This window comes from Pongo pygmaeus, chromosome 1 (genome assembly GCF_028885625.2).
Source record: "Pongo pygmaeus isolate AG05252 chromosome 1, NHGRI_mPonPyg2-v2.0_pri, whole genome shotgun sequence".
NCBI lineage: Eukaryota > Metazoa > Chordata > Mammalia > Primates > Hominidae > Pongo > Pongo pygmaeus.
The window spans coordinates 109,016,643-109,029,938 of NC_072373.2; the positions used below are offsets into that span (position 1 = coordinate 109,016,643).

Genomic DNA, 13,296 nt, shown 5'->3' on the forward strand with positions numbered 1-13,296 from the left:
TTTTCTTTTCACTCTGTTTACATTAATTTATCAAATATTAATTTGGTTTGTGTTTTGTAAAAACATCCTCAGTGCCTTGGAGAAAGAGTATCATATGAAGCAGACAGGAATTCTTTAGTGAAGGAGTCTACCATTTAGTAGATAAGAGATAAGAGACTTATGTCCATAATTAAGGGAGACAGAGGTTGAGTACCTTCATACAGGGGCAGATCAAGTGCTGTGGTAATTCAACGTTAGAGTAAGCTTTTCTCACTAAAAAGGTACCAGAAGCCCTCATAGTAGGGGTGGCACTTGAGTTCAGGCTTTGTAACATGAAGAGATTTGGGAAAGTAGACAGAGCTGGGATAAGGAAGATCATTCCAGGAAGGTGGGAGTCATGTGAATACAGTCAGGAGACGTTGGCACAGTTTAATTGGCACATGATGTGTAGTACAAGAATTCGTTGGAAGGGTAGGTTGAAGAGAGGTGACAAGGGGACTTCTATGCAAGACTGATGAGTTTGAATTTGGCATATCAGACAATGGGGAGTTGTTTTTTGAGCACTATAAGGGAGAAGAAAAACCAGCCTATAATGTCTTGGGGGCTTTGCACATCTCAATTACTCCTAACAATTATGCAAGAACTGCTGAAATTCAGGGCTTGGAGAAGATACAGTAATTATGTAAGGTCAAATAGTTGTTTAGTTCCAAAGCCCATGCTCATTCTATTGCACCAGGAAGTGACTTGGTTAGGAATGTGCATCAAGATGGATCTGAAGGCAGATCTGTATCAGAGAGAAGGATTGGGGAAGGGAAAGCAGTAGGTAAGGTGCTGTAATAGTTTAGGTAGAATTCTAGGCAGGAACTAATACAAACTGCATTGAGGGTAGAGGAAGTGGGATGTGTAAGGTATTACGGTAGCATCAGAGGACTTAGCAATCGTCTAGATATGGGGACTGGATGCTGGGGAAGAATCAGTTGCCAAGTGTTGGTGACTGGGAGGAAGTTGCTCCACTAACAGGTAACCAAGAGGAGGGGCTTTGGGATGGAGAATGGGCAGAGCTGATTTTTGGTTTGAATACATTACAGTTGAGAGATCTATGAGACATTTTGTTGGAGATACCCAGCAGCTAGCTGGAAAAGTGAAACAGGAACTTGTTAAAAAAAAAAAAAAAAAAAGGTGAGAGCTCTGGCGGCATCTGGTGAAGATACCAGAAGGCCAAAGGCACATGGAGGCATGTATATACAAATATATTCACAACCGAACACATCCAATTGCTACTAAAATGCCAGCATGGGTTTCTTAAGGTCCAAAGTTTTGGGTTTTGTTCTTTATTCTTCCCCATCTTTTATGACAGCTTTTACATAAGATGCATGGCTACAAGTATGCCCACTGACTTTCTGGGAACTTGCAGCCTTTTAATATGCTATTTTGCCAAAATCAAATGTCAGACACTTTTAGTAACAGGATTATTTTCATTAAGACCCCTTCATTGTTAATGGCTGGGTTAGTTTCTGGGGTGAGTTCTGAGCAGGAAACGAGCCTAGATAGTGTGCTTATAAGCTTCCTGGGATGCTGGTGGAAGGGACGGTAGTTGTACTCAGCATGCCTTTTATATCTATTTCATCAGGGCTTTGGGCTCCAGCAGAAAATCTGTTTTATTTTTTTAGGGGACTTACTGATAATTTTATTTTTGGGGGTGGGGGGAGGGTAGGTCAAATCATCAAGGACATAGATTCTGGAAGTCCAGCAGAGGAGGCTGGCTTGAAGAACAATGACCTGGTAGTTGCTGTCAACGGCGAGTCTGTGGAAACCCTGGATCATGACAGTGTGGTAGAAATGATTAGAAAGGGTGGAGATCAGACTTCACTGTTGGTGGTAGACAAAGAGACGGACAACATGTACAGACTGGTAAGTAATACAAGGCCATATATTCATGCATTAAGGCTGGGCCCATTCACTCATGCCCTCAACCTTTGCACTGAGTTAGGACTTTGTTCCTCAAACCGGAAGAGGCAGAACAATCATCATTAAGGCTGAACTGAAGTTCAACTCAAATTGGTAGTGATAAGAGAATGCCAAATGATTGATAAATGAGTTTTAAGTCCTCGGTCTTAAGATTTTGAAAGAATTTGTGAATATAACTGCAGACTTACTCTTGGTGATCTGAGAAAATCTATGGAGAATATAAGCCTGGAAATAAAATTGTTCCCAAAATAGGAAACAATTAGATTTTAAGCGTTAGGTCAGTTAAGTGCTATCAACTGTGCGTAAAAGCCTAGAAAGGATTATTAAACAACTTGTAAGCCCTTAGCAAATAAAAGAGAAACACAGATAGACCAAGACCAAGCTGAATCAAACTAACTTTATTTTCTCTTAACAGCTCTTTATCATAACACCTACTACTGCATGTTTTAAGTTTTTTTTTTTTTTTCTCACTTTTAACACAAGAACTGAGGTTGTCTAGTTTAACAGATACCTGGGGGGCCTTCTAAGTACCATCTGTCTTGCTAAGTGTTGATCGTAAAGATGAACAAGATAAATGCCCTCTGTGATATACAATGATAGTAGAATCTAAAATAAGTGGTACAGAGGGGGGAATATGATGGGTGGTGATATCTTAGGCCCTCCTCATAGATTAGGAAACCGAAGCTTAGAGAGACTAAGTACTTTGCTAAAGTCACGCAGCTTAGTAAAGACTGAAGCTGGTATTTGAACCCAAATTCTTGGACCCGTAATTCATTATACCATACTCCTCAGCACATTTTTTCAAGATAATCTTGTAAGCAGGATTAAACAATTAATTAGATTAATGGCTTTTTTTTTTAGCTACTTGAACAATCATACCTAGAAAATACTTGATATCAACCCGAATATCAACTTGAATAGAAGTCTCTAATGGCATGCTACTTGTTCCTAACCATTTATGTGTTTAAAGTTGAAAGGAGATATGGAAAATATATTAACATACTTAAAGTGGTACTAGATAATTCATTTGATGGACAGTGTAATTAATACTCAAAATATTTAGTCAGGATAGAAAGAATGAAAACTAAAGAAATAAGAATACATTTCAGGTGTACTATACTAACCTAAAAGTAAATTGTATGAATACCACATGGTGAGACCTCATTTGATGACTATAGAAAAAGACCAGAAACTTGATACTCCAAGTGGTTGCCCCATCCAAAAATGGTAATTTAAAAATTAACTGACACTTGGCTTCTGGAGATGACCATCTTACTGTACTTACTTGGTCAGACCATACTTGGAATTCCTGGTAATACAGTTACCCCCTCTCTCTGTGCTTCAGTTTCCTTAGTTGTAAGAGAGGGGGAGTAGCTACAGTGAAGGGTGGCTGTGAGGGTTGAATTGGAATATTCAGAGCATGCAGAATAATGCCTCACACGTCTAAATGTTCTATTGTTCAATCAATATTGTGTCCAGTTTCAAGAACTTCACTTTAAGAAGTCAATGACAAGGGTAACCAGGGAAGAGGTTTTGGAAGCCGCCATGTGAGTATTTAGCTTGAGTAAAGCTTTGGAGAAGAGGGCATCTTCAAGAATTTGAAAGGCTATTACATGTAAGAAGGAGCACTCTTTTTTTTTTTTTGAGACATTGTCTTGCTCTGTCACCAGGCTTGAGTGCAGTGGTGCCATCTCAGCTCACTGCAATCTCCACCTCCCAGGTTCAAGCGATTCCCCTGCCTCAGCCTCCTGAGTAGCTGGAACTACAGGTGCGCACCACCATGCCCAGCTAATTTTTTGTATTTTAGCAGTTTTACCATGTTGGCCAGGATGGTCTCGATCTCCTGACCTTGTGATCTGCCCGCCTCGGCCTCCCAAAGTGCTGGGATTACAGGTATGAGCCAACACGACTGGCCCACACATTTTTTTTTTAAGGTGTCCTATGGGGCACAACAGGACCAGAGAAGCCACAGGGAGCTAGCTTTTGGCTTAAGAACCAACTGAAGCTGCCAGAAATGATGAGTCCTTTTGCAGTTGGTGGAAAGTCAAGCAGAAATCAGAGGCGGCTGCTGCAGCTGTTGTAAAGGGGATTCTGACCCCTCTTGATCTTATCATAGAATGATTTAATTGTAATTTTTCTGTTTTGGTTAATAGAGAACTTTGATCTAAAAAGAGGTCTGCCCTCATCCTCTCCTTCCCCCGTCTCCAAAGTAAGCCCTGTAGGTTGGGGTGGAGGGTGGATCTTTGAGATACATCAGTGAGTAAAACACAGCCCTCTAGCAGTCCCTGGCACATACTAGACACCCAATTATCTGAATGAAGCATGAATAAAATCTTTTTTTTTTTTTTTTTTGAGACAGAGTCTCCCGCTGTTGTCCAAGCTGGAGTGCAATGGTATGTTCTCGGCTCACTGGAACCTCTGCCTCCCAGGTTCAAGTGATTCTCCTGCTTTAGTCTCTCGAGTAGCTGGGACTACAGGCGCCTGCTACCACACCTGGCTAATTTTTGTATTTTTAGTAGAGATGAGGTTTCACCATGTTGACCAGGCTGGTCTCGAACTCCTGACCTCAAGTGATCCACCCACCTTGTACTCCCAAAATGCTGGGATTTCAGGCATGAGCCACCAAGCCCCGCCAAAATCTCATTAAGTGTTTTAATGTTATTGCACTTTGCCTCAAGATGAGCTGCGACTGTCAGATACAGTTGATTTGCTTGTTTGGGTAGTGTTATCAGACCTATTTTTGCATGTAATGAGTCACCTGATAATTTTCTATATTTTAAAGAGAAACACTCCACTGTGGAACTGTTGCAAGTATATGACTGAAAAGTCTGAAGTTAGTTGAACTCGGTAACTAGGAAGTTCTGTGCTGGTGGTATTCTCACTTAGAAAGGAAGGAGATGTGGTCTTGTGGTTAGTAAGACACGTGATAACCAGAGGACTAAAAATCTAATTTTAGTCAGGCTGCTAAACAGTGTGATTTGAAGTGGAGCCCACACTGTGCTCACCTTCCATTGCTTGATTTCCTACTCATCACCTAACAAATGTTCCGGACACTTGTGGGCAGCCATTTAGCTGCTGATCCAGGATCACACCATACCCAGGTCCACCCTTCTAACTGTCTCAACTAAAACGGCCAGTTACGCTTGTAATTCTATTACAAAAAATCAATCCTGTTTCCTGTTCTATGCCTCTTCAGTATTCAAGATCATCATCTCTTCACATGGATGGTCTGGGAGTTGATATGAATTAGGAGTATTTAAAGATGTTGGAGAGTTTGGCATAATAAAAGTGACAGCTAATGCTTACAACAATACATAGCAAAATAAGCACAGATCCCAGATCTGGAAGGGGAGGGTGTTGGCAAGCAGCAAAGGGTTGGAATTAACTTTTGTTACAATATGTGACCATATAATAGCTGTCACCCTCTCACCAATTATTACTGTGTATATGGGTTGGTCTCTTCTAGAAGCTTTGAATCTTCAGATAGTGATAAAAATAGTGTTATATTAACATTCTCCAGACAGATCTAATAGGATATAGATACAGGTATGAGAGGAGATTAATTAGGGGAATTGGCTTGTGTGATTACGGAGGCTAAGAAGCCCCACGACAGCTTGAGACCCTGGGATGCCTGTAGTGTGGCTCTGTCCAAATCTGACTGAGCCACACTACTGGCATCACCCCTGATTGGCAGTCCTACTTGTTTGCTTCTGTGCATTTGGCCTGAGAATCTGGGGGGCTGCGGCTGTAGATCTTAGAGTCCAAAGGCCGGAGAACCAGGAATTCTGATGTCCAAGCACAGGAGAGGAAGAGTGTATCCCAGCTCTAGCAGACAGACTGACATCTTTGCCTTTTCTGTAGTTCACTCAGACTTGCATGCTAATCCCCTCTGGAACCACCTTCACAGACACACACCAAAATAATGCTTTATCGGGTTTCCAGGTATTCCTTAATCCAGTCAAGTTGGCATCTAAAATTAACTATCACAAGTGTCTTGTGTTTTACTTTTTCTAATGTGTTTAAGGAGCTCTGAAGACCATCTTACCGAAAGGAAAAGCCAGAAGAATGTACTTTGCATGAGGTACCGGCTAGTCAGTCAGATGTGTCATTTCCCAACAGGGAGATTATGTATAGCTTGTTCAGTGACTTGCTCACTATCATGAACTCAAAAGAAACTAGCAATTTTTTAGACATCTTTTGGGATCCTTGTACCACATCCTATACTGCTTTTATGTTCATGTGTGCATTTGTGTACATGTATATACATATTACTCCATAACGAAGCACAATCTTCTTTTATACCTTTCCTGGTTGGGGTAGTAGAGGAATTTTACAGCCTACAATCAGACACATCCAGAAGAAGGGTGGAATATGTATGATACGTTAAAAATTAGCACATTTAACAAAGTATAACTTACTCATGGTTACAACTAAGTTAATGTTTTTTCCCTTTATTTTTCAAAAGGCTCATTTTTCTCCATTTCTCTACTATCAAAGTCAAGAACTGCCCAATGGCTCTGTCAAGGAGGCTCCCGCTCCTACTCCCACTTCTCTGGAAGTCTCAAGTCCACCAGATACTACAGAGGAAGTAGATCATAAGCCTAAACTCTGCAGACTGGCTAAAGGTGAAAATGGCTATGGCTTTCACTTAAATGCGATTCGGGGTCTGCCAGGCTCATTCATCAAAGAGGTATGGTAATCTGGTTCCAGCAGCCCAAGAAACACAGCCACAATTAGGATAGTCTCAGCTTTTCCCACCCATTGATGGCTTAGTAGAGAGGTTCCATTGAAGGCACACACTGAGGGGTCTCACGAGTTCAGATAAATGTTGTCATGGTCCCACACCCTTTACGTTAGCTACCAGTACATCATAAGCTCACGTTTTTTTTTGTTTCCCAAACATCTGTTCCAAACAGTGTGAGTTGACTGAACTCTAGCTGACAGTCACTATCAACCCTGATTGGCAGTCATATTTGTTTGCTTCTGTGCATTTGGCATAATGCCCCTTACCCTGTAGGGACTGATAAGACTCCCTATAGCTTTCAAGTTGGGAGTGAAGAAGGGGGACCTATTTATCCCCCTTCATCCCAGAAGACATAGGACATTGAACCACTATTTATAATACCACTAATCATGTGAGTATGGAAGTTATAGCCTTCATAAATATAAAAGCATTAGAACACCTTTCTCAACTTCTATACCTCAAGGAGAAATAATAACATGATTAAAAATAAATTCTTGAACTCCTCATCTATCCTCTTAAGGAGAGCTAGTCTGATGTCCCCTTCTCTGTTTGAAATTGATAACTCAGAACTTCTATTCACAGGTACAGAAGGGCGGTCCTGCTGACTTGGCTGGGCTAGAGGATGAGGATGTCATCATTGAAGTGAATGGGGTGAATGTGCTAGATGAACCCTATGAGAAGGTGGTGGATAGAATCCAGAGCAGTGGGAAGAATGTCACACTTCTAGTCTGTGGAAAGAAGGCCTATGATTATTTCCAAGCTAAGAAAATCCCTATTGTTTCCTCCCTGGCTGATCCACCTGACACCCCTCCAGATTCTAAAGAAGGAATAGTGGTGGAGTCAAAGCATGATTCACACATGGCAAAAGAACGGGTGAGTGGGGGCCTATTTCTTTTCGTGATCTAATTTACTAGAGTATGGGTACAGTCCCTATGAGTATATTTAATGTCTATGTTTGCCACAGATTTTTTTTTAAAACTAGAAAATGACAATGTAAAGATAACTAACAAACAAATCAAGTTATTGTAGAGGACAGGAGGCAGTATAAGGACAACAAATTTCTTACTTTCATAGCATGCAGCTGACAGCAACTGTCTAGAGCTAATAAATCAAGAAGTAAAAAGTTTATCAGTATTGTAATGGGAACCCCCAAAAGAGCCTGAATCGGATGATCTAGGTATGAATTCTGGTTCTGTCATTTGTCAGCTGTGGGGAAATGGATTTATTTGTTCTGTTCCTCAGTTTTCCCACCCATAAAACAGGGATAATTTGTAGAATTGTTATCAGGATCATGTTAACTAAGATTATATTAACTATATTAAAGTGCTTTGAATAGTGGCTGGCTCATAGTGAGCATGTAAGTGGTGATGGTTAAAGACAATATTGTTTAAAACAATTGGCAGGTATTCCAGTTTTATTACTAGGAAAGATTAAGCATTCTCTATATTACTATATATTTGGATTAAATTTCTTGGTAAGTCTCAGTTTTATATTTTTGCCCAATTTTTCATAGGTGAACTTGAGGTCCAAAAGTAAACTGACTTATCCAAGTTCATAAAGGAAATTTATAGCAAAGCCAAGACTCTAAAAAAGTTTAATTCAATGTTGTTGTTCTTTCCATTATATTAATTCTGCTAATGGGTGGAATACTCACTTTAATAAACTCAGTTTAATGAACACACACAATGCCCACTGATTTGTATTCTGGAATGCTTAATAAATACTATTAGTTGTCATTTAAAAATTCTGTAATTTCTCTTTAGGAAGTCAATATCCTAGTCTTATAAAAAAGAAATATATACAGACATTAAGGAATTTGTTAATGTGTCAAACAGCAAGTTGAAAACAATCAAGTGTAGAATTCAGGCCACCTGACTTCTAGTCATACCTACATCATCCGATTCAGGCTCTTCTGGGGGTTCCCATTACAATACTGATAAACTTTTTACTTCTTGATTTATCAGCTCTAGACAATTGCTGTCAACTGCATGCTGTGAAAGAAATAAATTCTAGTGAGTGACTCTACTCCCCGACTTAAGTCATGCAACTCTAGAATAGATCATCCCTCTTTCATTACTCTACCATTTGTAAATTCTTTGTTTTCTTATACACAGGCCCACAGTACAGCCTCACATTCTTCTTCCAATTCTGAAGATACAGAGATGTGATGAAAACAAGTAATAGCTTTGGCTGTTTATTTGATAGCTGTTTCTGGGTATTTAATAGGAATCCTTTCGCAAGGAATGAGTTGCGACCTGTTTACTGTTTCTTGAGAAGAAAAACTCCACTGGAAACCATTCACCATGTGTGATTGTCTTCTGTTATCATTTGTCTTATAGGCGGCTATTGCAGATGGCTAATTTATGCTTAACTTAGGAAGAGATAAGGCAAGAGCTAGATTTTTTTCATGTGATCTCTTCCAACCTTCAACTTAACTACATTTCTCTGTATGATGATGTCTCTTACTTCTACAGGTTCCTTGAGCACCAAAGATGATTCATAACTCTGTATAGGTGACAGCTGCTTATAAAAGCATCTTAGCAGATAAGCCTATTAAAATTGTGCTTTTGTAACAATGTTGTGGTTGCTAGAATAAATACCATTAACAAATGCCTTTTGAGTATGCTTGATAGTGCTTTTGTTTTGGATTCACTTTTTATGCTTTAACCTTCATTTGCCTCTAGAAACCCAAAACACAATAAAGTACAGAATAAGACCTTAGAAATAAAATTCAGAATTTTCTTAAATTGCATGTCTGAGTGTTCTAAAAATTTTTCAACATTTCCCTTTCAGAAGTGACTTATTCCCCCAGTTAAGTTATTCACGGTTTCACCCCACAGTGTGAGGGGTAGATAGAAAAAAAAAAAGGAAACATCACTACCGAATTGAAATTAGGGTATAATACTAAGTTCACAGGAAATCAAGAAAAAATGACACACCTGAAATCTCTCTTTTGGTAGAATCTATTTCAGGTGCATACCACCCCTTTCCCAGAAGAGAACAGATAACTTCTTGGTTATTTTAATGGGGCAGGATCAGATGAGGAGGTGTGGGATGCTAACTCATGTTAGATCACACAAGCATAATACCAAGCTATGCTTGATAAAATGAATGTAAGGCCAAAGTGTTACAGTCTCTGATTTTAATGAGTCAATCTCAAGGCAAAGCTATAACCTTTTCCATGTGAACCTTAAAACGGAAATCCTACGTGTTCGGCTCAGCTACCACAGACATCTCTTGTCCCAGAGTTCCAGTGTATTTTTCCCCTTTAGTTTCTTGGCTCCTCTCCGCCTCTACACCAGCCTCAAATCCACACAGGATGCTCTCTGCTGAGTATTGTCTTGAGTTAGTTCTCCCTCTCATGTTCTGGCTGATGCTGCTCATGGTCATAGTATCACCTGAGGGGGAAGGAGTATGCTATGAGGTGAAAAATGCTACCACAGCATTTTGTTTGTTTATAAAATGTCAGGCCCTGGTTCCATTTTTCCCCCCTTATATCTAAATTTTGAAACCACTGGCCTCTAACAGTCTGTAGTAGGCTTAAGTTCAAGGTGCCATTTGCTTCTCTGGTGCCTGTTTGTGAGCCAAATAGAGGAAGAGTATGCTAGAGAGAGCGCTGACCAGGAAGATCACATCAAACCAACGGTGATAGAAGTTGAACTGCAGTTCTCCAAGGACTTCAGTGATTATGGTGCGGTATTCTAAAGGCATACTCATTCGGATCAGCAGTACAGAGGAGACAAAGTACATGCCCTGTAAGTCAAATGAATTAATCCAGAAGTGACTCTGAATGTAGTGAGGAACAGGACAAAGGAAATTATTAAAATTCTTAAAAGTATCAAGCACATTTCTGATATTTTACAGCTGTAAACATAAAGGTAACTCATTAAACTTACCATTATCTGTGCTAATAGCAGGACAATGACATTGGAGGACTTACTGCTAGAGATGGCATAAAAGAACTGTCAAGAAAGAGGGAGATAAATTTATGCAGTACTGTTAGATTCCTGTGTCACGAACAGTAAGAAATATGGTTAACATTTGATTAAAAGTGTCTCTTCCATGCCACAATCCTGTATAGAACAATTCATATGATTAAGACTATAAAGAAGAGACTTAAAATAGACTGCTGAAAAAGTTATACTTTCCCCCTGGGGGTAATTTAATTACATAACATATGAAAGGATTCCTATTGCTATCAAACTTCAGAAACTATGTGATACATATGACTTAACATCACTATAAAACATTAAGTCAGATCACTCCAGCCCACTCCAAGCGTTTGTAATTGTTAGTAGGCTCCCGCGCTCTTTCTAAAATTGTGCTAGATGTCTGCAGATCCCTTCCTGTCCCAACCACTTTTCTTTCATTCAAAAGCTCCTGGATTTTTAAATCCCAACCTTTCCTACCAGAGAGGACTCACTTTCCACCTCCGTGAAGTCTTCCTACATTGATTAGAAAATAGTTGAATTCAGGCTTTGTTATCAGGATGATGCTGGCCTCATAAAATGAGTTAGGGTATCATCCTGATACCAAAACCTGGCAGAGACACAACAAAAAAAGAGAATTTTAGACCCTGATGAACATCGATGCAAAAATCCTCAATAAAATACTGGCAAACCGAATCCAGCAGCACATCAAAAAGCTTATCCACCGTGATCAAGTGGGCTTCATCCCTGGGATGCAAGGCTGGTTCAACATATGCAAATCAATAAACGTAATCCAGCATATAAACAGAACCAAAGACAAAAACCACATGGTTATCTCAATAGATGCAGAAAAGGCCTTTGACAAAATTCAACAGCCCTTCATGCTAAAAACTCAATAAACTAGGTATTGATGGGACGTATCTCAAAATCGTAAGAGCTATTTATGACAAACCCACAGCCAATATCATACTGAATGGGCAAAAACTGGAAGAATTCCCTTTGAAAACTGGCACAAGACAGGGATGCCCTCTCTCACTACTCCTATTCAACATAGTGTTGGAAGTTCTGGCCAGGGCAATCAGGCAGGAGAAAGAAATAAAGGGTATTCAATTAGGAAAAGAGGAAGTCAAATTGTCTCTGTTTGCAGATGACATGATTGTATATTTAGAAAACCCCGTTGTCTCAGCCCAAAATCTCCTTAAGCTGATAAGCAACTTCAGCAAAGTCTCAGGATACAAAATCAATGTACAAAAATCACAAGCATTCTTATACACCAATAACAGACAAACAGAGAGCCAAATCATGAGTGAACTCCCATTCACAATTGCTTCAAAGAGAAGAAAATACCTAGGAATCCAACTTACAAGGGATGTGAAGGACCTCTTCAAGGAGAACTACAAACCACTGCTCAACAAAATAAAAAAGGAAACAAACACATGGAAGAAACACATGGAAGAACATGCTCATGGATAGGAAGAATCAATATCATGAAAATGGCCATACTGCCCAAGGTAATTTAGATTCAATGCCATCCCCATCAAGCTACCAATGACTTTCTTCACAGAATTGGAAAAAACTACTCTAAAGTTCATATGCAACCAAAAAAGAGCCCGCATTGCCAAGTCAATCCTAAGCCAAAAGAACAAAGCTGGAGGCATCATGCTACCTGACTTCAAACTATACTACAAGGCTACAGTAACCAAAACAGCATGGTACTGGTACCAGAACAGAGATACAGACCAATGGAACAGAACAGAGCCCTCAGAAATAATACCACACATCTACAACCATCTGATCTTTGACAAACCTGACAAAAACAAGAAATGGGGAAGGGATTCCCTGTTTAACAAATGGTGCTGGGAAAACTGGCTAGCCATATGTAGAAAGCTGAAACTGGATCCCTTCCTTACACCTTATACAAAAATTAATTCAAGATGGATTAAAGACTTAAATGTTAGACCTAAAACCATAAAAACCCTAGAAGAAAACCTAGGCAATACCATTCAGGACAGAGGCATGGGCAAGGACTTCATGTCTAAGACACCAAAAGCAATGGCAACAAAAGCCAAAATTGACAAATGGGATCTCATTAAACTAAAGAGCTTCTGCACAGCAAAAGAAACTACCATCAGAGTGAACAGGCAACCTACAGAATGGGAGAAAATTTTTGCAATCTACTCATCTGACAAAGGGCTAATATCCAGAATTTACAAAGAACTCAAACAAATTTACAAGAAAAAAACAACCCCATCAAAAAGTGGGCAAAGGATATGAACAGACACTTCTCAAAAGAAGACATTTATGCAGCCAACAGACATATGAAAAAATGCTCATCATCACTGGCCATCAGAGAAATGCAAATCAAAACCACAATGAGATACCATCTCACACCAGTTAGAATGGTGATCATTAAAAAGTCAGGAAACAACAGGTGCTGGAGAGGATGTGGAGAAACAGGAAGACTTTTACACTGTTGGTGGGACTGTAAACTAGTTCAACCATTGTGGAAGGCAGTGTGGCGATTCCTCAAGGATCTAGAACTAGAAATAACATTTGACCCGGTCATCCCATTACTGGGTATATACCCAAAGGATTATAAATCATGCTGCTATAAAGACACATGCACACGTATGTTTATTGTGTGTGCAATATTCATACTATTCACTATTCACATAC

General features: G+C 39.6%; 3 protein-coding genes across 7 annotated transcripts in view; 2 read left to right on the plus strand and 1 right to left on the minus strand.

Annotated features, from left to right (window-relative positions):
• Nucleotides 1-9,305, plus strand: part of PDZK1 (PDZ domain containing 1) — a 37,478-nt gene extending 28,173 nt beyond the window's left edge. For both annotated transcript variants that reach the window (XM_054452864.2, XM_054452858.2), the window contains 4 exons: nucleotides 1,694-1,890; nucleotides 6,413-6,637; nucleotides 7,274-7,564; nucleotides 8,806-9,305. In XM_054452864.2, coding sequence (XP_054308839.1) covers nucleotides 1,694-1,890; nucleotides 6,413-6,637; nucleotides 7,274-7,564; nucleotides 8,806-8,859 — 767 coding nt within the window. In that variant the 3' untranslated portion in view covers nucleotides 8,860-9,305. The remainder of the gene's footprint in view (nucleotides 1-1,693; nucleotides 1,891-6,412; nucleotides 6,638-7,273; nucleotides 7,565-8,805) is intronic.
• LOC129015142 (neuroblastoma breakpoint family member 11-like) overlaps nucleotides 1-13,296 on the plus strand; it is a 2,260,169-nt gene that overhangs the window by 2,067,500 nt on the left and 179,373 nt on the right.
• Nucleotides 9,819-13,296, minus strand: part of GPR89A (G protein-coupled receptor 89A) — a 66,973-nt gene continuing 63,495 nt past the window's right edge. For 2 of the 4 annotated variants that reach the window (XM_054452906.2, XM_063664120.1), the window contains 2 exons: nucleotides 10,588-10,653; nucleotides 9,819-10,444 (listed from right to left, as the gene is read on the minus strand). In XM_054452906.2, the coding sequence (XP_054308881.1) occupies nucleotides 10,238-10,444; nucleotides 10,588-10,653 (273 nt within the window). In that variant the 3' untranslated portion in view covers nucleotides 9,819-10,237. The remainder of the gene's footprint in view (nucleotides 10,445-10,587; nucleotides 10,654-13,296) is intronic. The other 2 variants (XM_054452929.2, XM_054452946.2) reach the window with 2 other exon arrangements.